Below are 25511 nucleotides of genomic sequence, written 5' to 3' on the forward strand. Positions count from 1 at the left end.
ACGCTCAAATGTCACTGAGCTGATCCTGGCCTCATCGACAAGGTGCTCTGCCTGCACGCTCACCCTGAGCCCCCTGCTGGCCCCCTGCGAGAAGGACACTCGGCTGCAGATCTGTGTGCCGTTGACTCACTGCGATGGTTCCTGCAGTGACCTTGTCTGACCTTTGCATCTTTTTAGAATCGTACTGACCATGTGAGTCGTGACCCGTGCAAACATGCATGCCGACGAGTAAATAATGTGGGGGAGCTGTTTGTAGCATCCATCCCATAGGAGGGTTTAATTGAAATTACAGTGGTAGTTGCTCCAGTGAATGATAATGTGCAGTACAATGGTCTTTGGCCCTGTTCTGTGCTATGATGAGTCTGCCACTTAGCTTCAAAGGCTCTGTGGTTTTAATGAGCGAAATGCATATTATTTTGAATGGAGCAAATGAAACAAAAAGTGCCCCAATTAGAAGAGAATTAATATTGTTTTTATGGAGATACTTCAGCTGTCAGTAATATATTAAATTAGCTCATTTGCTCCTGTGACATTGCTTCTAACATAATCCTACTTTGATTATATCCATATTATAAACGTAGAAGTAGACTGATTAGTACACAAGAGCTTATGATCAAGGTCGATTATTTTCAGTGTAGCTCTGAAGAACCATTATGAGGCAGTTCAGCTGCTTCTGAGAGCTGCTGTATTATTCCAGAGGAGACGGTTGCTTTTCTTGTCCCATTGAACTAAACACAGAAGCTTCAACACAATGCTGGCAATCTACAGTGGAAACATGGTGTTTCTGTGGGCCTGCATGGAGTGTAAGAAAGCTGGTGTTTTATTTTTTTTTTTTTTATGGAAAGCTGGTGAGTGAGTTGCTGCTGTGGGTAGGTGACAGCTTGCGTCTTCCAGATCCGGTCTCCGTGGAAACAGCAGTGTGAGTCGGGATTGCGCTGGGATGAGTGGGGAAAAAGAAAAGTGTTAACGTTTTTCGTTGTGGAGGGGGAAGATTATGGGGGTTGGGGAGGTGGGGGGACGACAAAGGCAGGGATTATCTCAACACATGCTACAATAGCACTACACACACTTCCTCTGCAAACGGGCCTGCCACGGGCTGCTTTGGATCACAGAACAAAGACAGGGTCTCCCACCCATCCATGCAGATCCTCTGTCAGAGTTAGCTAATAAGGACTACAATACCCATCTGCTGGAAGCAAACCAACCAGGGACCTGGAATTAGGGGTCATTATTCCTCGCCATTATGGACTTTAACATTGTTTAGATAATTGAAAAGGAGAGCCCATTCTTATTGTCAGTCCTCCGTCATTTCAGTCACGCCAACATATAATGCAAGCAATGAAAACATGTGACAAGTTTGCTTTCGTCTTCTTATTTCACTCCCTGTTACAGACAACTTTGCTCCATGTGAAGTCAATTAAACTGTTTTGAAGTTGTGTCTGTGACCGTGTTGTTTGAATTAATATAGCGTTGAAGAGGAGGGGAGAAAGTTTGAGTGCAGCAAACTGAGACAGATGGAGAGAAATGGACTACGGCGTATGATGGCAGGATAAAACAGCCGAGCGAAGAGGAGAGATAAAAGGATGGTGAGAGAATGAAAGGTGGTGGTGGCGGCAGCAGCGGCGACGAAGGAGCGAGGTGAAGTGAAAGTGAGTTTGTCTGTGATGTTTTAAATTCTGGAGTGGAAAGTCCCTCCATCTGTTATTGTGGGACGGTTCTGACTCAGTGATTTCTATGATTGGCCTTAATCCCGGCCGAGTGGAGGAGACAGAATGAAGAGCTTAAAGCAGACTGCTCTCACTCTGACAGGCTCCACTGGCGGCTGCTGCTGCTGCTTCTGCTGCTGGGACTCACAAGTACTCTCAGTCTGCTGCCCCCTAATGGGCCAACTGCTGCATGACATTACACTTCTCTGCACTACTACAGCAGCTCTTAAGAACCCAGACAGAGTGGTGACATTTTGATGTAACATGAATTTGTCAGCAGCCATGAACCACACCAGTTTTTACTCAATGTTAAATGCTACTTGCTCGGTCTATGATGATTATGACCTCACATAAGCAACACTGCCCAAAGAAGCAGCACGTCCTTTTTACTGTCTTTAGGTAAACATGCCATTGCTGATGATTCTCCCTGATCCTGCAAGTGTCTGGATATTTAATTCAACAATGTGGGAAGGACCCTTAAGAAAGCTGTTCTATATTTGGACGTTTTTTTCAAAGAGCTTAGTGGCTTACCATTATGATTGTCACTGTCCACAGCAGCCAATCATTGCAAAATTTACTAAGGGTCTTCCCTCGCCACGCTAGTCGCTCTGAGAAGGTTAAGTGACCTCAGCAGAGTCATTTCACAGTCTTTTGGTCCCCAAGGTGACTCGAGCGTTCCCAGAAACGGAGCTGAGGGGGTCATTTGGAGCATGTTGAGTACCTCGATTCGAGGCTGCAATCACACGTACAGACTGTGTCGTGTTTTCTCAAGTGCCCTCTCACTCAAACACACACATCGTGGGGCCGTTTTGGAGTGTCCCTCCGCATCGCACAGGCGACAGTGTGGTGTGTCGAGTGCCCTTTAAGTTAATGCTCAGTGGAAGGGCCTAACAGGCTGCAGCAATCACACAGGCGGCCCGGTGTCGAGTTGGCGCTCACCACAGCATGACGCTGTCCGTCTCTGGTGTGCTGTCATTCCCTTAGAAATAACATGACTTCAAGTGATTAAACTGCCCCCCTCTGGAACAGAGCAAACCGAACAGTTATGAATATTAAAGATCCTAATCGCCTCACGCTGAGCTTTTGGTATGCTGTCTTCTTGGTCTGTGAGTTCACAGAGAGGGAGCACGGCTTTTCACCGGCAGGATTCTTGGACAGCGGAGACATCACCAAGCTGCTACAGCACCAGTACCATTATTTACAGTGTTTGCATACATGACAGACTCCATTGTGTGTTGTTTAAGGCCGTAGACCTTGCAGAGGCACTACTCATGCCACTATCCATTACAGAGTTGTGTTTATGGTTCTTGACCTTGCCTGAAGGCTTGGTGACAAATGGCCCAACATGTGATGCATTTTGTGTCAAGGTTACAACGGCAATAACATTAGAGGGGCGTGCTCATGTTGTCAACTCTTCTGGTGTCTTTGTACCGTGTGCTGTAGTGTTATTTGCTGTGTTGTGTGGGCCTGCATGGAGCTTATCTGTGCTGTACTGTGCTGATCTCACTATGCTCATCCAGTGCCTCTAAGCTGCTTGGGCTCCAGCCACCAGCATAGATGATATATCCCTGCCCCCCTCCTTCCCACATCTCTCACTCTGATTCATTGGCTGTTTGTGTTGCCCATCCATCTGGGCCAACACAGAGGAAGGAAAGACACATGAAGACACATGGCTGTTTTGGAGCAGGGGGGACTGCATTAAGCTGTTGGGAAAGAGATAGGGTCCCAAAGAAATTGTGGCCCACCAGGAGGGGAGGGAAGAACCATACCGGGGGAGAGGCAACTAGAGGAACAGAGGGGAAAAAAATATGTGTGGGCTACTCAGGGGGAGAGAAATGGATTTTCTAAAGGGACAAAGTACAGATCCTTACTGACAGATTAAATGCTGAGGAAAAGACTGAGCCCAGGGGATGAAAGCCGAGCTAGATCAAAGATCATGACCAAGGGTTGAGAGAAAAAATAACGTGGAAACAGTTCTGCAAATAGTTATCTTTTATGGCCTCAAAAAACATTAACAAAGAAAAAAAAAAACATGACATACACCAGCTGTTGTGGCAGAGAGTGAAATCATATGGCTTTAATTTTCAGGATAATCTCAGACTGGAAATGTGGGTGAGATTATTGTTCAGCTGCTCAGTGTTTATCCCTAATTGAAAAATGGATTGTTGATAGTTCCACCAAGAGATTACCACTGTGGCGCTGCCCTTTAGCAAGGCTGACCCTCTCAAACGAAAAGCCACACAATTACTGTCTTTTCTAATGGATTCTTTGGTAATAATTTCAATGGGCTAATTAGATCCTCATTCCATTGTTTCAGTCGCCTATTGTCTCATTAGGAAATAAATGAAATGTTATCGTTGTTATTTAAGGCTTGTTCAGGTGATTAAAAAGCACAATGCAGAATCATGAGAGCACAGAGGACTCGAAATGATCCAGATTTTGTGTTATTATGTGTCACAAATTAGGTTTGTGGTATCACATTATGTACATACTTTAAACCATTATGCTCCACTAACATCCCCGTACGACAGCCTTAAGAGACTGATTTTCTGGGCCTGGTGTGTGTGTGTGTGTGTGTGTGTGTGTGTGTGTGTGTGTGTGTGTGTGTGTGTGTGTGTGCGTGTGTGTGTGTGTGTGTGTGTTTAGTGGAGGAGGAGCCATATTGTGCCTGTGTGGCCATGAGTGGGAGGATCTGCTGTGATGAAGAGGGAGGGGTGCTCCTAATAGAAAGAGGACAGCTTTTACTATAATGAGAGTTTATGTCTTGTGTGTGTTTTTGGTAGATAAAAAGCCTCTTGTGGTAGGGGGGGACTGGTTCGTTCAGCGTGGCTCACAAATGAATGAGCTTCTACTGTAGCTGGGGTCTAAATAGGGTTAGTAATTTCAGAGCTCTGGGACATTATGGCCAATCACACTATTCTAGGACAGGAATCAGATCGCCCCCTAGAGGCTCGGGCAAACCTAGATTACTGTGGGAGGAGAGGGAGAGAGACTCCAAGACTTCACTTTATTTGCCACTTGTATGACTTCCTATATGAGAAGCCTGCATACATTTGGCTGCTTCAGAGATAAACCTGAATCACGGTAAATAATGTTAGACCATTAAGGCACATCACTAGGTAATGAAGAATTGTACTAGTATTTGATTAGAATATAAAGTTTGATATTAAGTAGGGATGTCCCGATCCGATCTGCAGGATCGGGATAGAGGCCGATATGGGCATTTTTTAAATGATCGGGATCGGCAAATTTGAACGTGGACCTAAGTCCGTTCTTTTTTTTTTATGTCAGAGCACAATTTGTGGCAGAACGCAGACACATGCGTAACGTTACTCTGGCAAACCTGTGGATAAAATGCCTGCAGTGTGGGAATATTTTAAATTAGAAAGCGAAAGTAGTCCAATGGCTACATGTAACATCTGCAGTACGACGGTTTCGCAAGGGTGTACCAAAAGAGTTGCATTTAATACGCCACATTTGATACGATAAAATATTACAGAGAAGGTAATTGATTTCATTGCGCTGGATAACCAGCTCATCTCCGTGGTAGAGGATCAGAGTTTTCTTTGTCATCTGGAGTTTTTGAATCCCTGGTATGCCCTACCATCTCGGCCTTGCATTACATCGACTTCACTTTCGAGTTACCGATGTGCGCACAAGTTTCATGGGTCTCATACAGCAGAGTATGTAAAACAGGCAATTGAGGAGATGCTGGATGCATGTGAAATAGACGAGCAATGGGTAGATGTGACAACGTAAGGAATATGAAAAAAGCAATGGATGATATGGAGGTACCAAGCATGGACTGCATCAGGCACACGCCTCAGCTGGCTGTACATGAGGGTCTGCTGCCACAGCGCAGCATCACAGACTCACCTGCTAACACAAAGAAGATGGTAGGCAAATGTTGCAGTAACATATGCAGAATAAGAAAGAGCCATATGAAAGTGTATACCTTGTTTCAACAAAATAAAAAAAAAACTATTAAGGAACATCTTGGATGCAGGTACTTTTTGTCTTAATGTAGCTGTATTATCCAGGAAAATATTAGTTAAAGGAGTCATCACCCGGAAATCGCAATTTCTCTCGTTAAATCATGCATATTGGTGTTGGACCTCTGTTGAAACTTGCCTGAAAAGCTGGAGTTTGAAAGTGGCTTATTTTTTTCGCTTTGGCTCTTTTTCCGAACAGGAATAGCGCACAATAGTGTGCGTTCCTAAAGCACGAGATTTTGACTCTGCTCCTGTGGTGACGTTACCACAGGAGGCTACTTGCACAAGCATCAGCTCACAGCCGTCCTCAGCCAGACTTTCTGAGTGAGCACTCCGAATCTACTTATTTCTCTGTCATTTTCACGCCATACATCGTGACCGCCAGCATTAAAACTCAGGTCTTACATGTAAAACACGAGAGTGAAAAGTAAGAAGGAAAAAAAAAGAATTTACCATTCAGAGACATCCTGCTGTAAACGTGTCTCTTCCACCGTCTCTGCCTCTTCACTCTCCCGTTCGGGTTCCGACTCCGGCTCGTACATAAATGCCTGAATTCCGTAAGGTTCATCATTTAGTGTGTGCGCCATGACAGGGGGCTGTTTATGGGTTAGACCTTGCAACCTCGCGCATAATCTCGCGTGAGAAAGTCGCGGTATGAAAAAGTGTCAGAACAAGCTCTATGTTGATTTTTTTTTTATTATTTTTTTTCTAATAAGTTTTAAGAATTGATCCAAAGCGATCCAAGAGGGACTGGATATGTAAAAAACCAGGTGATGACTCCTTTAAAGCTAAGTATTGGATCGGGACTCGGAATCGGCATTTACAAAATATTGATAGACTCGAATCGGGGTAAAAAAAAAAGTGATCAGGAGATCCCTTATATTAAATATGATTCAAAGCAATGCAGAAACAGAAAATATCAATACACTTGCTTCTAGGACTAGGTGACAAAATCAAATATCACAATATTTTCACCAAATACCTCGATATCGACATTGCCACAGTACTGTAAGGATGATTTTTGGTGCTTTCACAAAACATTAACGGGATTCTTGCAAAACTGTGCGAGATGTTTCAGAAGTAGTGTTTTTGTAAATTGGATGTTGAGTCTCCTCTGTGAGCAGGAAGAAGCTCAGAGACGAGGAAATTTCATATTTGTCAGTCTCCTGAAGGCACCCCTTTTCTGTGCGTACACAATTAAGTCTGGTGTTTACTATCTGTCTCTGTAGATGGAGAGCTTTGGTGCATTGAGTCAGACAATGAAAATGTGTGCAGCCTTGCGTTATACCGAAAAGAAGAAGTGCATAGTGAACAGGTGCTGCAGCACTGAAAGCAATGCAGACAGTGTAAGTGTATGTATCTGATTTGAAAACATATCAGATTCTACACATGTCATGGTGTTCAGATGTTTCACCTGCAAACACATAGTCAATCATGCCACGTGCTCTGAGCTGTGTTCTGAACTTGACAGCAGCTAAAGCCGTGAATTCTGAACGGCAGCAAACATTAGCTTTGTAGCTAATGCCTACCTCTTATCTGCAATCATGGGCAAATATCTTGTTTACCTGTGAGGAAACGAACTACCACTACCAGGGAGAAGTGCACCCTTAAAGCCTGAAAACTAACCTGCAAATGTCAAGATAATTCGGCATGTATTGGGACTGATGTGGATGTAGCTCAGCACCACTGATATTAACAATCTGTGCCTTGTTACTAGCACCAGTCTGTTTACATTGTGTCTCTTAGTCCTGGCAGCTCATCTGTCAGACAAATACACATATTATCACCTTAGCAATATGTAGCAACACTTCAGTCCCTGGTCTTCACACTCCCTCAATTTCATTCAAAATTTAATTCAGAATTTCTAAACAAAGCCAATTTTGAGATACAGTGTTTATATTCTAGAAGCATTTAAAATGTGCTGTTTCAAATACAGTAGTGTTTACTAATAGTTTTTAACTTAGGCCTGTACTTTAAGGAGAACAGTGTTTTGGGGTTTTGGGCTGGAGAATCCTCTGAATTATTAAGTTAATTTTCAGTACTTGCTTTTAAGGGAACAAGGTCACCACCCTCATCTGCCCATCTGCTTCTCTCTGACTCTCTCACACATGCACAAATCACTGTCCTCTTGACTTCTGACACTCACACTGCTGTTTTTATGTTGTTGTTTTTTTGCAGAAGCTAGCCAAGGAGGCAGAGCTGCTCCAGAAGGAACATGAATGGCAAGATGGTGTGACGGTAAAGTAGGACACACACTCCTCTCCCTCCTTCTCCGAGACGTCGTCTTTCTTATTTCCAGGCAAACTGGTTTATCGTTTGTCGTCTGCCCGCTCCCATCTGTTTTCCCCTTTTCTGCTCAGTTTAGCTATTTTACTTGTATATCTTTAATGACAATGTGATCAGCATCACAGAGACAATGTGGCAATAAAAACCTAATTATATTCAAATGGAAAAACGCAAACACAGTCCCACAGTTATGCACCCACACTATAATTGCTTACTTTTGGGGTTGTTACTTTCACGGTCTTCAGTGTAATCTCTTGTTTTGTTTCACAGGCTACAGGAAGTTGAACAATGCATCCTTTTGCAGCTGACCTTTGAAAACACACCGATCCACTCTTGAAATCTAAAAAGAAAAAAAAAGAAAGGAGAAATGGAATTACTCTGGTTTTTGTGTTTGTCTGTGTGTGTTTGTGAGCCTGCGTGCTCCAATGACTCTCAAATTTGCAAACTCTCAATGTCCCACAAACATGCGTGCATACTGATGCACAAACACACACCCATGCATATATATAGCCTCACCCAACAGATACGCTTGCACATTCCCTACTGTCATATCCTCTGTCTCCAGGGAGACGAGCTCGCTGTCATGGTACACTTCCCGCAAATGGATTTTTAACCCAGCACCTCCTGGGGGATATTTGAGAAAAGGCTTTAACTGATTTAAAACGAATAATTATGAGCCCTACTTCCCCGCAAAGTCCATTTTTATTCATGGTTGCTTACACTCTGAAGATGTAGTGTTGGGGTGGCTGGGCTGCACCCCTCCCTCCCTCCCTCGATCCCGCTGGTCCGAGGGAAGGACCTGCAGTGCGGCTGTCCCTTCATCTTAGGCCTGAGGGAGGTTGATGCCTGCCTCTCCCTGCCCGGCTCCGATGCACCTCAATCGGATGTGTAGCCATGCAGGAAGTGGAGCCTGGGTCACGGTGACCACACACAGCACACCTGTTCATAAGTAGCTGCATCCAATATGGCATCAATACCTCCTCAAGTGGAAAAGCCAGCACTCTCTTTAATCCGCCCCACCCCTGCCATAACTCCTGTTTCTCCTCTTTCTGTCTTTGACCTTTTCCTCTTTCTCTTTCCTTCTTTCTGTCCAGTCAACAGCTTCATACCCAGCCCTACCCTTCGCACCGCCATCATATTCATATATGTTTCTGTTATCTGTATGTGTCTTTAATCAGGCATGAAAACAGTTGGAATATATCATATTGTTGCAAATACTGCAAATGAATCCTAATGGTGCTCCTCTATTAATAATGTATTGGAGCTGATTTCATTTGCCTTTATAATCAGGCCAGGTAATGAATCTCAGCAGGGGCGACTGTGAAACCATTAAAAAAAAAAAAAAAAGAATCTTGCAAGGAGATGGAGCGGGGGGAGAAAAGGAGGAGTGGGAGAGGTAGATATGCCACATGCTCGCAAGAAGATTTTTCCTGTTTGTAGATTTTGCGCTTTCCTAATTTCTCTTTGGGTGAACACTCTGCTGACTGACACTCTAATTAGATTAGGGCTGCATGCTCTTTGGGCATATTAGGAGAACTGCGTCGCATCTTAAACTAGCGGGTGGAGCAGTCTGTCAAATGAAGAGAAAAGGTGTTTATGCATGAGAGACGGTGCGTTTTGGTAGAATTTGTGAGCGTGTGTGTGCATGTGCGTCTGCTCCAGTGAGGGTTAGGAAAGCATAATGTGGTTGTTTGTGTTTGACGGCGATTGGGTATTTATTTGTATGTGTTTATTAACGATAGGTTGTGTACCTGGCCCAGCCCATCTGCTCGCCTCGCCAAACCGGTGACATCATAGAAACTCAATGACACGCCAGTTCCTCATAGCGGCTGCCACAACAGCTGTTCCGGTAGCAGTGGACCTCACTCTTCCTCGTGCTCTCTCTCTATCTCTCTCACTCACACGCACACAAGCTTTTTCTTGGCCCAACTGCAGCGCCAGTTTTCCTGACCATCCTGACTGCTGGACATTATGAATGTCAAAATGTTGATCATAACAACTGTCGTGTTGGTCGTTCAGGGTTTTAAATCCATCGGAATGAAATGGTGTGTGAAATAGACATTAAAGTGTTGGATTGCCGCTGATTTCTCAAGGTCAGGTGCCCGTCCTTTTGTGACACTCCTCTATTGTGTTGGCAGCAGAGTCATCCCAAGGCGACATGGTTGTTTCAGTGCTGCTTAGCAATTCTCACAGGGACGAGGGGAGAACCAGCAACTTCAGAGCCAGATTTTAAAAAATCTGCTTTGTTTTGTATACTGAAAATTGGCAACCAGAGAGCAGAGCACTATGAAACTTTTCCACATAGCATCACTCATTTCAAATGTTTCTGTGGGTCCTACAGTGTGTACTGTCTGAACAATATTTAGGAAGATGATTAAATGTTGCCTAACTGTGAAAAGAGAGCCAAAGCCCATTTCTCTGGGTAATAATTTTTTTTTTCTGTCACTAAATCATCACTAAATATTCATGTTGCCGACTTCCTGAGGAACATACACTTATAAGGTCTGTTGGGCAGCTTGACCTAAAAGTTACAGAAGCACATGTTCATCATGTAGACATTTGAAACACAATAATAACAAAGTCAGCCACAAGAAATATGATAAACAGTCACAGCTGAAGAAATTCTTTGTTGACTAATATTCATAGGATTTCTTTCGACTTTGTTGACTGAAGCTGAAAAAATCAATTAAATGATTGTGTTATTGTTCCTCTAAAGATTAAACGCACTCTTGCAGAATGATCACTTAAAATGCTGGGCTTATTAAAGAGAACATTTGTGGATATAACAGAGGTGCCAGAAATGTGTAATCATTTTCAAGTAGTGAATACTGACTAATATCTTAAGAAGTCCATTCAAGACACATTCATAGATATCTTATGGATTCTCTATGTGAAGGTGGGTTATCTTGAATTGTCAAGACCTTTATTTAAAGTGACAGTTGTGGATTTTTACAATTTCCATTCTTAAACTAGAAAGAAACTCTCTCAGATTCTTCTCTCATGTGTCAGTTTGAATATATGATAAATGCTGAGCTTGGCCCAGTTTAACTTAGGTCATGTGTGGGTCCAGTGACAATGACTAATGTCGTGGGTTTAATACCTTGTAATGGTTAGCCTACAGTCAACAAATCTTTTCACAAGGACAGCACAAACAATATCCCAACGTTACATTATCATCAGAAATACTTCTCCCTCTGTGGGAACACATACACTATTCAAGAATTCAGTTCAGTTTCCCCTTTTACATCAATTAAAATTGTTTTTATTAGCTAATTAAGTGGTTTCAGCAATATGGGAGTCCACAGAGTCTGGTTTGGTTTGAATAAGAATCAATGTGGACATGACTACTATGAATCTTCACACTCAATCGCATCTATATTTCCTAATGTTTCTTTCGGATTATTGTTCGGATTTTATATCCAAAAACCTCTCTTAAAACTCTATGTCTATGCCACTACTTAGCAGCTAAAGAAACATATTTTTATATACAGTATATATCTCACAGGAGTTGGTGGGGACCAAAGACTGAGGTAAAAGGAGAGTTAATATTGGTCTTATATTTACAGTATTTGGTGCCCAGAAACATGTCTATGAAATAATGCTAGTATTGCTCTGCTGGTTGTGATAACAGTTTGTTAGCCACATAGACTTACTTAAATAATTTGTTGTGTTGTTTTCACAACTTGCTTCAGCTGCCTTAATATGACCAACATTTTCAGTGACTTAGTGAAGGTTGGTTAGCATTATTCTTCATTATAAAATGCATCCAAACTGCAAAATATGGCATTACGTTGTTTTTGTGTGTCTCAGTTAATTTGAAACTCTAAAAAATGGCTTCCTGAAATGAACTGTGCTTCAAATTTTGCAAAATAGAGAATTTTCTCTCGTCAGCATCACTGTCATGTTCAGCGATATATGTTCAGTGATATATTATCAGGGACGTTGTCGTCACTCAGTTGTTTAACTACTCATCTCCCATCGTATACTGGCTACAGATGATGACCACTGTCGCGTAACTGAAGGAGGGTTAACATCAAGCGCAACACGTTAGAACAGAGTGACAAGATTGGTTGCAAGAAAGGACAGATATTGTGGAGATCGGAGGAAGACATGTACTTTCCATCAGATTGTGATGTGGCAGCTGCTGTACGTTTGAAATGCATTAGTGCTAATAGCTGTGCCATTAGGGGAGAGAGAGGCACTCTGTTGATGGGTTGCCATGATGAAACCAGGGAGAAAGGAGGGGCTGACAAAGAGAAGCACGGAGAGAGAGTGAGAGAGACAGAGAGAGAGGTGTAAGTGAGAAAGCAAGCGAGTGAGGGAAGAAGGTAAAAGAGATGGAGAAAACGGGAAACAGAGATGGAGCCATCTTCCAGGCCATTTACTGCAATCATCACTCTCTAATCAATCAGGCCTTTCATCATAGGACAACACAATCTCTTCTTCTCCCTCTGCCTCTTTCTCTCTTCATCTCCACTCAACCACCCACTCTTATACATAACACAGTTGTATTCGTATGACCTCTTTCTTGCTCTTCACACATGTATGTTCATCTGTAACTTTGTAATACTATTCATACAGACCCCCAGTGCTAATAGCTTGCACTGTTCTCAATTATCTCTTGGCAATTCTTTGTCCATACTTTCTTCTTTTCATAGCCACACTTAGCCAGTATTTCAGCGAGATTCACTGTCCTTATGTCACAATAGGTCCTCTCCGAGGTGTAACATGACCTTAAGTGCTGGGGGCACTAGGTAGAGTTGCGAGGGTTTGTTCACTTGACCAAGTTCGGCTTCTTTCATAATGCCTCTATTTGAGATAATTGGCCCTTCAGAGGAAATGAGCGAGAATCATTGTGGCGACTCTCAGCCCAGCCCTCGAAGCTACCAGCTCCATTAGCCACAGAATACATTAGTCTTATGAGGGCTGCCTTTGACAGATTCAAATTCAGATTCTGGTAAAAATAGACAGAAAACGAAGAGACGCCTCACTCGGGCTTTGTTTCATCTCGCTCTACTCTCAACATGTTAATTTCTTTTTTTGTCTTTTAGAAATGTTACCAAACCACTGTTTTCACACTTTAAACTGGATTAACCAAAACAGGCAGTATTTAACCATTTCTCCAAGCACATGCATTTAAATATTTGTTAGAAAAGGTTTTCCTGCTTAATTGTGACATTTTTTCTTTAGTTGAGTTAAACCTATAGGAGAAGATGAGTAGAGCAAACATTAGTAAGCAACAGGCATTTTATCTGCAGGTGATAACATGTTTTAAGCATCTTATTTACACACTGGCCATCATGTTGTGCTCTGTATTTCCCATATCTTTCCTTCCTTTTTACAGTTTGATTCAGACCTTCTAAAGCAAAACTAGGAATAAAAATCGTTTTACCAACTGCACCACAGCAACCAAAACGGTACAGGATCTCCATAGCCGAGAGTGGGAGTGGGGAATTTAGCTATGTGAGCCCTTTTTAAATGCTCACTGATAAGCATAGCCACATTGTGTAATCACAAATAAACTGCATCTATTTTCATTGTGAGCAGGTTTCTTTTTATTTATTTATTTTTTAACTTCCTTATGGCTGCGCTGAGACAGAGTGCTCGCAGCCTGCCGAGCACGTAATGGAACTCATAAACAGTGTTATCACTGAATCCTGAGCCATGGAACGGACTTCCATCTGCTCGCCACTGGAAGGGAAAGAAATGAGGAGAGGTAGTGTGGGGAGAAATTCCTACACAGGTTACAATTTAGCAGAGCCTCCTCCCAATCAGATGTATCTGATGGTGTGGATGCCTCAGTGGAAACTGGGCCGAGGTTTTACTTATATTCTGAAAAGGATGCAAACACGCACAGACACCATAAACAGACCGCTTCGAGTTTGTGTCCGTGTGGATTCAGCCACATTCGATCAGTTAGGCTTCATCTTAAACTCCCATTTCAACTGTAGCTTCTCCTATCCTTTTGTTGTCTCCTCTCTTTTCTCACACATCACATGCTGCTCGACTCACAGCTTTGATCAGGGTTTTCGTTGCTGTGGTGACCCAACAGTTAGGTGATTTTAGCTTCTTGATTGCAGACCGCTATAATTTATTTAAGTGGCGCTCTCCAAGGTAGAAATGTCCTTTTCTCCTTTTTTGTCTTTCAACTCTTTTCTCTCTATCACCTCTCCTGTTGCTTTTTCCTTTCCACATCTCACCCTTAATGTTTCTCTGCTGCTCCAAGAGAGACCTCTTGAAAACTCATGCCGTTCTACACAGGGACATTTGGCCAAGTCTGAGTTGACTCAGAATAAAAGAAATGGTGGAGTATGGGAAGAGGCAATGAGAAATGCTTGGGTAAAAAGAGAAAAGTTCAGGTGTGTCAGTAAGCCTTCAGTCAGTAGGAGTTTGCCCAACTGTGATGCTGCATGCTCGCCAGGAGGGAGGGTTGAGAGAGTCGCCCCCATGTCTAAATCCCACTGATCGATTCCCCTGCCTCACAGGAGATGGGAATCAATAGTCAGAGAAATCCAGCGAGCCACGCCGCAGACCTTGATTTTCCCATGGCCAACACCCATGAAATGTTATTTTAAAGGCGCTTCTGGTCAGAGCAGGGTCATTAAAAAAGATGTTTTAAGTTAAAATGCGCCCAAGACATAACTCTCTTTTTCAGTATTTTCTCTTTTTTGGTTTGTCTTAGATATCGGCATATAGTGTCTTACAGCGTAAATCGGGTGATAAATTGATTTGTTTTTGATAGAAAATTTGTTTTTTGGGCTATTTCATGCCTTTTATTGGAACTGACAGTAGAGATAGAAGGAAATGAGGAGAGAGAGAGAGATGGAAAACATGACAACAACAATAACGGAGCTTGAATGGAAATGTTGTGGTTCATGGTGACAACAATTCTGATAATCGATTAATTTAGAGCTGCAATGATTAGTCGATCGAAAGAAGATTAATCAGCAGCTATTTTTTTTGTAATTGATTGGTATTGTAGTATTTTATAAGTCAACATATGTCAACCATTTCCTGGGTCCATTTTCTTAAAGGTCTAATTTGTAAGAATTCCCAGCTCATCAAACACTGACGCTCTGTAATGGCAGCCAACCAGACCTACAATCTCAAAGCGTCATTATTTGACGAGCTGGGAAATTGGGCCTTTAAATATAAATATCTGCTCCTTTTCTTTATTATTACTTTATTATTTATTTTAGTAAATTAAGAGTCTTTGGCTTTTGGACTGTTGGTTGGGCAAAAGAAGCCATTTTAAGACATCCCTTTAGATTTTGGGAAATGTGTGATATATAATTTTCACACATTTTTTAAATTTTTGTGGACTAAATGATTAATCACTTAATTGTGGACAAAGTCTGTAGCATAATCGATAATGAGAAGCAGCTTCTATCTCTGAGCACATGATGCCTTTCTATCATAGAGAATTTCTGACTTAACGACCTATATTGTCTTATCCAGTCCCAATCTAAAGGGACGTCTGCAGGAACAAAACTATATATTTTATGTCCAAAACATCCTTAGTCAGACAGTGTTCAACAAAATTGGTGTGTCTGAGCAGCCAGGATGTCATTTTGTACGTGACAGGCTGGTTATGCTGTATGCAGAAGAAGAGGTGCCTGCTCGGGTTTTACTGTGTGCTCGCTGTATTCTGTCCCTGCTGTCCTTGGCGCCTGTCTGTGGTGCCTGTCTGCAGATATCTTAAAGCAGGCTTTCCCTTTGTCATTTGAATGTTCGAATCATTGTGAGGGACAGCAAGGCATCTGATGGAAATGATTACGGGGTCGAAAATAACAGGTTTCCTTTGGCCGGTGCTGATTGTTGATTGGCCACTCTCAGTCAGCCTGTAAAGAGGGGGTGGCGACTTTTCAGGACTCTGTGTGGACTAGCGGTGGTAAAATGGCTGAAAAACACACGCAAAATGAAAAGCGGCTGGATGGAAATGGAACCTGGAAACATTTCGCTCCGATAAGTGGAGCTCCGGTGTCGCACCGAGCTGCAGTGGGATTGGACAAGGAGGTCCAGACTGACTACCAGATCGTTTGTGACTGGTCACCCCAGCTAGAGATACCATAAAAATGTTAGTATGGGGATAATTGCATTTGCTTTATCAAATCCCTCCGGAACCCCATGATAGCGCTAATATTGCCGTGGCCTGTTTATCTTATTTGTCTTTATTTGGTGTTACAGCACCTCTCTCCGGCTTCTCCACCGATGATCAGATTGGGGGGCTTGTTTGGGGAGGTGTTGGCATGCGTGTGTCATGTTGGATAGGCTTTTTATCTGGCACTGTGTCCATGCAGTGTGGTGATGCTATCAGTGTTAAAACCTGCTACTCAATGGAGCCCTGTCAGCCAACAATGGAGAGCAGCATTACCCAGAGTGCAGCAGGACAAAGCCCTCTTTCCTTATCGCTGGATTGGAATATTCACAGACTGATTTAACTGCTTTTACCAAGGGGAAGTGTCAGGCTCTGAAAGGGAGAGACAGCAAAGCATAGATGAGAGAGAAAGAGAAAGAGGGAAAAAAAGAAGAGAAAATAGGATTCTGTGACCTGCAGGATGTTTACAAAGAGACGTTTAAAGAGCAGAATTTGCAGATTCATGGGGGGGAATTGGGGGCATGAAATGTTGCTTGGCATATGTAACCTTAATAATTTTTAAATTACTTATTTTTAATTTCACAATAATCAAGATGTCTCTCTTCCTCAATTGTTCCCCTGCTCCTCCCTCACTGTCATCTATCTCTTGGGTTGCTGCCCATCTTTACGAGAGCCCTTTGAAGTGAGCAAGCAGTTCAGGGAGGCACGCTGCTCCGTCTGAAGAAGACGAGCTAGACATTGATGAGATATGCATGGAGAATGCCATTCACTTTGCTGAATTTGCACTGTGTATTGGAGCTTTAATCTGGGGGCACATTTGTTTATTGGCATACAAATGAACATCTGCATGGAGCTATGCTTGGACGCGATGGTCTCAGCAGCTCCCTAATCGCTTAAAAGCCTGGAGATGCAGAGCATGCCAATGAGAGAGCTGGAGAGAGAGAGAGAGAGAGAGACAGAGTGAGGGAGGGAGGCAGCCGCGCCCAAGGCCTCCGTCATGCACTTCCATATCGGAGTTTCACTCTAGCTCAATAGCTCTCTCTCCCCGTCCCTGTCTGTCTTCCAGGCCAACAGTTTAATATCTAGTTTGCTGGTTGACTCTTTATTGACTTGACATTATAAAGAGGCATTTTGGTGACCTTCAATGGTTAAGACAACAGCCATATTTTTCAGACCAGACACCTCAGACAGCTTGTCTGCATTTATTTGTAAAGTGATGAGACAGGGCACTGAATGGCTTCTTCCAGGATAGAGGTGCTTGGTAAATGAACCTTTAAATATAGAAACAAACAATATAAATGGAAAACAAGTGACTGCGCCAAGAGCACATTTTTTTATCCTTCTCAATAACAATTCCAATACTTGGACTTGCTCACAGCCGGTAAAAGGTATACATAAATATTCGTATTGTCTTTTAATAGCTGTGTCCTGCTAACCCTGTATTGATGTTATATGGTTGCTGTCATATATGGTTTGGATCAGGTTAAACTTTTGACTTTTAAGCATAAATAATAAAGTAACTGAACTAAATGCAACAGTAATATCCATATACACTCAGTAATATCTCACTGGAAACAAAAGTCATATATAAATAAAATGAATGCTGTTGTATTCTTCTGCATCAGCTTAATTTATTGGACCGCTATCAGGTAAACAACCGATAAAAGCTTGTATTTCAGCTCCATTTCTGCCACTTGGACCTGTCTAACTTCTGGATCTCACATTTTAAGAGATTTTAGGAGTAAAAAGGATTTTTGGTCAGCACAAATCCATGAATGAGCATATTGCCTGATCCAGTAGAGGAGAGGATTTGACATTCCCTGAATCAAAGATGAATCCACCAAAGAACAAGAAGTCATATTTTATTCAACCCAAGCAATTCAAGATCAAAGTCCTTTAAAGATCTCTGACAAATGTGTACATTTCTGTGATTAATTTGCCTCTCTTTGAAAAGTATATTTCAGGAACTCACCTTTTGACACCTGCGCAAGCGTGTGGGTCATATAAACTACAGGAAATGAGCTCAACACATTTGTTTCTGAGGCGCAGTGTGATTTCAGTTTGACCTCTCTCTTTTTAGCATGAACGCCCTCGTGTATATATTTCCTTTATGATTCAATTTCCAGATGAAATTGGATGTCAGTCAAATCTTACTTAACATACGTAAATGATAATGCACCTGTGGTGTGTGTGTGTGTGTGTGTGTGTGTGTGTGTGTGTGTGTGTGTGTGTGTGTGTGTGTGTGTGTGTGTGTGCGTGTGCGCGTGTGTGTGTGTGTGTGTGTGCGCGTGTGTGTGTGTGTGTGTGTGTGTGCGCGTGTGTGTGTGTGTGTGTGTGTGTGCGCGTGTGTGTGTGTGCACCAGAGTCGGAGTGTTCTCAGAGTATGCTCTTAGCCCCGAGGATTGCATTCTCCCCTCTCACTGGAGAGGTCTCGCCAGAATGTCTTGAGTTTCATACTGTTTGACACGCAGAGATGGGATATAAGGATGCTGTGGAAATGGAAGGACAGAGGGAGAGATGGGTAGAGACAAGAGGGGAGATTGGAGTGGAGGAGATAAGAGGAGTGAGAATGTATAGTTCCATAACAGCTTTTGCTTTCAAACTTTACGTAAGCAGTTTTTCTCTGCAGCCAAATCAAATTGTTTAGCTTTTCCGTCTGTATTCAGGTTGCATTTTCACAGTAAATGAAGCTTTGTGTGTTAGTGTGTGTGTGTGTGTACCTTATGGGCTGATGTGCGTGGGTTAATGAAGAGCAGTAAATGAAATCCTTTATTGTGTTTGATATAATGTCAGCTTCCATTAGGGAAACTGGTTCTACGAATGATTGCTAGACTATCGGGGCCAGGAGAGAGGTGCAGAGTGTGTGTGTGCGCGTGTTGGCGTGCGCGTGTTTTCTGCATGCTTGTGTGCACACCCGAGGGCACGGCGGAGGCACAGAGTGTGTTCTGTAATTATAAAATCATTAGCAGGTGTCCAGAGGAGATATGAATATGACTGTAATCTGTCCCCACCCATGATGGAGCGCTTGTGTCACACCCAAATGTCAACCTGTCTCAGACAGCCCATTGAAAGAGCCCTGAGATTCAAAATTCAAAAGATTTAGTCCCAGTTACCACACTCCATCATTACATGTACCCCCACATATGACAGCCTTTATGTACCAGCCATTTTTCAATCACGTATTGTTGTCCTTTGCCTCGCCAGATAAATCACTGTCAAGGTCCTCTTCACATATTATGAAATCTGTGAATTTAAAGGCTCCGACCTTCACTTGAAAGGAGATTTTGAAGTTTAAATGTGTAACTACAAGCCATGGGTGATGTTAAAATAACATGCAGCTGGTACGGATGACAAGAAAACACGCTGGCAGAGGAACAACCTCCTCAGTGCATGGACTGACAGACGTTCATACAGACAAAAGACGGGCAGGCATGTATCTGGTCAGACATAAAAACGAGCAGACGTAGCCCTGGCGAGGAGACAAAGTCACATTGTAATCTAAAGCAGAGGGGCGGTTTCTATAGCAACAGTAGGCATCTAACCTACGCGCCACTGCTTTTGCTGAAATCTGAAATTGGCGAGAGGAGGCTGGTATTGAGGATAGAGAGATTGGGAAAGATGAAGATAAGACAGGGTGGAGGAGGAGGAGGTGGCAGAGGGAGGAGAGAGAGGAAGCAGATCGAGATAAGGGCGAGGTGAGGGAGAGGAGGAGGGTACGGAGATGAGCGGAGGAAGATTGATGTGAGGGAGGGGCAGGAGATCATCACCTGACCTCAGTGTTTGTCTCCTGTTTGGAATTTGTTGGTCCACTCAGCATGATAGATTTAATTTACTGATAGCACTTTGTGTCAGTGGGACTTTCTCCGACTTTGTGTGTTTCTCTGTGTGTGCACGCTCGGCCTTGTGCGTGCACTTCCTCTGTGCGCACATTAGCAACTGCATACATATAGTATATAAGTGTGTTTGAGCATGCTATACGTGTGTGGACCAGCAGGGTGTTGGAGGCTCTGTGGAGAGACGAGTGTGGGGTAATTTCTGGCTTGGTGTCTGTATCAGATGTTTGTTTAACCCAGACCCTGAGCCCATAGAGACCTGTGACCAGCCACAACAGATGGCCATGCTACCCTGGGGGCCGCTCAGAGGGTCATGGTGGCCTAGGACTCGTCCACATGGAGCCAGCTCTTCTGTGCATTTCCGTGTAGTTAGAGACAGAGGGTGCAGTGTTCAGTAGGTTTGGTGTTCAGCGGGTTTATTGTCATGATATTGCAAAAAGGCAACAACTTCATTCATTAAATAATTTATATCATATCCCACCTACTCTAAATATAGGATTAGAGCTGATTCTGCTGCAGCTTTTCTGATCTATTCAATTGTATTTTGTATAGCAATTCACTCAAAGTCCCTGTAGCATTTATGATTACTATAGAAACTTTAAATAAATGTATTAATAGTAAAGCTTGACCGACATTGTTTTAGCAGATATTGGCCTGTCACAGACACTTCGGTATTGGCATATATGCTGCCAACAAGGGTCGAAATCACAAAGTGACTCAAGATATGATTAGATTCATGATACATTGCCCACGATAACAATAGTATCACTATTCTGCGTTCATTAGTATATTGCAAGACAATCATCCAACAGTACATCACAATATTTGGCTTACTAAAGAATACAAAATAAGCCAAAAAAGGGAAATTATGCGTTTCTTGTTTTGACAGTTTCAGAGAATTGGACATGAAGTTTTTGCTTAAGTGCCTCACACGCTGACTTCAACTTGTCCATGCGTGCCATCATTTTCATGTAGAATAGCCATAATCTGATATTTGTTGCCATTGTACTGATAATTTGGCTGCAAAGATACTTTTCACAAGTGTTTGATAACCACATTTCAGGGATCTTTGCAAATAATGTATCTATATCAGCCGATATATCAATATCTGATTCTTTTTCTTCCTAATGTCGGTGTTGGCATCCTCTCCAAATATCAAGTATCTATTGGGTTCCTACTAAAAGCAAGCCTAAGTGTTTATTTAGGTATTTATCAGCAACTATAACTCCTCCTGTGGGCACCCATAAACGGATAATGAATAGCTATTTAGTATAAACATTTGCAATGATACAAAATAGGTCTGCACAGGAGGAAGCAATGATTGCTGACAAATGCACTATGCTAATAAAGACTTTAAATAGACTTGTATCTGCCTACATTACTACTGACTTTAACCTGTTTACATACTGTTTGTAAAAACTAAATAGGGGGCTTTAGTATACAAAAAAATGCAAGATAATTGAAGACAATTGCACAGAAAGGAATGTTGTGCTACTAATGCTTTTACTAATGTTGCTCATGCTAAGGATCTACTGTATGTACACGGTGTGGGTTTAGCACGGCTAAGTGATATGTGAAGTGTAAACAGTAAGGTAAACACAGCTGTCCAGCTCAGCAAACAGACATGAAACCAAAGACAGATGGGTGACAAATCAAAGGAAAAACCAACATGAAATGTCTCAGAGCAGCTTCAGTGCTCCATTGCAAACAGGAAAATGGAGGGATGGACATTATTTTTACAAAAGAGTTTTCATGATGGTGTCGGTTTAAACCTTTCAAATTCATGCTTGTCAAACTGTCCTCTGACCTCTTGTGCCATGTGTTTTCTGATCGTTAATTCATTTTTTCCCTTATGATTTATAACCTGTCTCTGTTATATATTGTTATTATTAGTATGAAAGAGCAGTTATAATGGAAGGGTACAAAAAACACTGCAATGATGAAGTGTAAGCAAGGGAGCTAGAGTGCTGGACTTCTCACTGAGCTCTCTCTTCAGTAATGTGTGGTATGTTTATTTGAGTGCATTTGTTTGAGTAAAGCTGCTGGACGGTGTCCCTTGGGTGCAAGGAACCGAGCATTTATTTACAGGAAGCAGTCCTGAATAATGAGTTGTAATGCTGCAGTAGTGAGAGTAAACTCTTTAGAAGCGAGGGACCAGTCTAAGCAGGACTGGGCTCCAGATCAATCCTGCTGGCAGACACAACAACACTGTTGCTCTGCCACGGTCTCTCTCCCTCTCTCTTTTTCTTCTCTCTCTGCAGAGGCACGGGCTATTTTTAGCCTTGGCAGCTCTTTCCCTGCTGCACCCGCCACCATTACCACCACCACCACCTCCACCACCACCACCCATTTCTCTCCTCTCAATTCATCCCTTTAAATTGCTTGGACTTCAGCCTCCATCCTAACCCTAACTTAACCCAATGTAGTCCCTGAACGATCCAGTCTGATCCCTCCTACACTCAGCTCTTTCCCTTCCCTCCTCACTCCTGATCCCTCTGACAGAGTTGGGGAGGCAGAGGGAGTGCTGGTAAGATGAGGAGATGTGTCAGGGGGCAGATTTTGCTCCTCCTCTTATCTTGTCCGCGCTCATTACCCAAAGACACAAGCTGCGTCCAGGCTGGTTCGCCCCACGTTTGATGTCAGTGTGAGTTTTGATCATACTGTGTTTCTTTGGTGAGTTGTTAGGGACTGAGCTGAGCTCATGACTGACTTCCTGATTAGCACTGGAGGCCAACCAAGACCCTGGTCATGGTGTGTAGAGAGACTCTCACGCCAAAGGGGACTGAAAGGAAGATGGGGGCTGACAGAGAAAGAGAATACTGACGAAGGTGTGTGTGTGTCTTTCTGCACCAGTTAAACAAATGCAGAGAATGTGTGCGAGTGAGACAGCGGGAGAGAGATGAAAATGGCAAAAGCGATCAAGAGACAAACAGAACTTGAAAGAAAATAAGTCAGACTGAGTAAATCATGTGAGACTCGTACAGTATACTGTCTCTTTCTCTGTCAGGCGTCCTCCATCATCCGACCATGACCACAGCTCCTCCAGTGAGGGCGAGTCAGTTACTGTGGTGCCCTTGAGAGCACGTCCTCAGCCAGCCTCCTCATGATAATGAGGCAGGCACCACAACCGCTGCTCACTGTATGTACCCGCTGCCCGCCCTCACGCCGTCCACTATGGGAGATAAGGACATCAGTTGAGAGGAGGAGAGGTTGGCAGCAGGGCTGAGTGGGGGGGTCTCCGCTCAGGGGGTAAAGGCTGGGAGCAGGGTGGCAAAAGACTGAATCTGGGGCTGCGGCTGATGATGGGCAACTGGAGCTGGTAATTAGAGCAAAACAGAGCAACACAATTGCATATATTTACATTATTTTCCTTTCTCTGTATCTTTCCTCTTGTTAGAGCGGTTTGCCTAGACTAAAAACACAGCCAGCTGAGGTTTATAAGACTCCCAGAGAGAGCAATATTTTGAGTTTATTCTCCTCTCACTGCAAACCACTTTACTCCATGTCACATCTGAGCTCATACCACAGCGCCACACACACTTACATTTTTCAGCAGTTTTCCACAACACGTGAAAAATGTTCCAACACGAAATTCGAACATGTGCTGCATTCTTGGCATCATACAAATGAAAAAGATGCATTACATCCTCGGATATCTGTACAGCTATCTGCTCGCCTTCTCATGACTGTCATTCCACATCACACTACTACTCCTGTGTTCTGTGATGCTGATTATATTCACATGCTGAACAGTGTGATGGAATATAACCATGACTCTCTCTAGCTCACCACCGCAATGAGTCGGGGCTGATATAGACGCTGCTATATCTTCTCTCATCACCTGTCTTTTCCACTTTTCTTTTCTGCACAGGAGAATGCCATTTCATACTACGATTCCAAAGCGGATTCAGACTATGTGAGTACAGTACGGACTGCTCTCCCCCTCCCCGCCTGCCTCAAACCCTGAATCCTACCCGCTTCCCATCCTTTTCCTGCAACCCCACCCCACCCAACCCTTCCCCCTGGCCGCCTCGGTGTTGATGCCCCCCCCCCCCCTCCGGTCACAGGCCCCTGGGCTGTCTGTGTGTGTTAGTGAGGTGCTTTATGGTGAGTTGGTGTGACAGGGCAGGGGCAAGCCAACATGCATGTGACAGTGACTTCAGCTGTCCTCCCCCAGTCTAATATCCAGTTTTCTACCCTCCTCATGGACCCTCACTGTTTCCACTTGAGACCTCAACTGTGAAGGTTGTTAGTCTATCAAGATACCTCCTTCCAAAACACATCACACTTTTTTCCACCAGGACACCATTTCTATCGTGCGTGTCATTAATACTTGAGGTTATGAACAATGTTCAGGGAAATACCTGCAATCTGGGTTCCTCCAGGAAGTCTCTGGTCTCACCATGTCACCAGTCTGGCCATAGTCTGCAGATCCACCTTAAGATAGGTCACACTCGGAGCTTGTGCCTGCTGATTGATTAAGTTTCAAGGAAGAGTGCAAGAATCCCCCCTAGATCACCAAAGCACAAAAAGATGGGAAGAGAGTGAGATAGAGAGGAGAAGAGACCGAGAAAGGGAGGCAGAGGGGCAATAAATCATGGTGTGATTTTCTCTTTGTGCACGCCACTCCTGTGATTAATGACACAGCGCTTTAGGGCCTGTCAGCACATCTAATTGGAGAGCATCAGTCATCATTAACATGCCACACTAAGGCCGAGCCAGTGACACACTCCTGACCCCCACTTCACCAACCCCTCACCACCCAAAGACAGAGGCAGAGGTCAGGCAGAGGTCGTCCCTGCAACCCAGCAGTCAACCACCAGTACTCACCTATCTGAATCTTGATTTGTAATGTGATGACCCCTTTCAATTACGGTTCCACCACTGCAGTGAAAATCCTTTACCTTTTGGGAGATATGATAAGAATTCTGTTCTAAGAAAGGTAAGTGATTGGCTGGCTGTCTTTTATCCAAGTCTTGTCTCCTCTATTTCCTATCCTGTATTCCATACCTCTTACTTTCTCCTCTTGTCACTTTACCCTTGATATAAAAGTGCCTGTGATGATTCCATTTGCCGAAGAACGTCTGATGTTTTTTTGGGTGGGGAGGGGGGGCAGTAAACCACAGGTCTAGAGGTCAGCCATCACCAACAAACTCCTGCACCACAGATGCTTTTACCTGCAAAATGTGTGCAGAGGTGCCTGTTTGTATAGCAGACCAAACGACTGTGAGTGATGTGGAGGAGGACCCAATCTTTCAAAACTTAAGAACACATTGTTTTGCATCTCTGAATTAGCAAAAGAGTTCTCAATGCTTTTATAATATTATTTGATATTATGTGTTTCTCATTCAACTACCTACCCAATCTCAGAACACATCAGCTATCACCTGATGATGATTTGGCCTCTGGGGCAACAGCCAGTGTTTTGGGGCTTCGGTGTTAATAGCGGATATCCAGATACATTGATATCCAGGCCAAGACTCCCCTGTAAGCAGGTCATTGTTTTACAGTCAGATTAACAATTTGGGATATCAAAACGCAATTTTGCGTTCATTTTTAAAGCAATATTATGTAACTTTTCAACCTTAAAATAACA

General features: G+C 43.2%; 1 protein-coding gene across 6 annotated transcripts in view; it reads left to right on the forward strand.

Annotated features, from left to right (window-relative positions):
- cacna2d2a (calcium channel, voltage-dependent, alpha 2/delta subunit 2a) overlaps positions 1 to 25511 on the forward strand; it is a 171667-nt gene that overhangs the window by 85144 nt on the left and 61012 nt on the right. For 5 of the 6 annotated variants that reach the window (XR_003984362.1, XM_030420234.1, XM_030420233.1 and 2 more), the window contains 2 exons: positions 7877 to 7936; positions 23787 to 23831. Coding sequence is in view for 5 of the 6 variants with exons in the window: in XM_030420234.1 (XP_030276094.1) it covers positions 7877 to 7936; positions 23787 to 23831 (105 nt within the window). In the remaining variant the exon portion in view is untranslated. The remainder of the gene's footprint in view (positions 1 to 7876; positions 7937 to 23786; positions 23832 to 25511) is intronic. The other variant, XM_030420232.1, reaches the window with a different exon arrangement.

This window comes from Sparus aurata, chromosome 6, assembly GCF_900880675.1.
Source record: "Sparus aurata chromosome 6, fSpaAur1.1, whole genome shotgun sequence".
Taxonomy (NCBI): domain Eukaryota; kingdom Metazoa; phylum Chordata; class Actinopteri; order Spariformes; family Sparidae; genus Sparus; species Sparus aurata.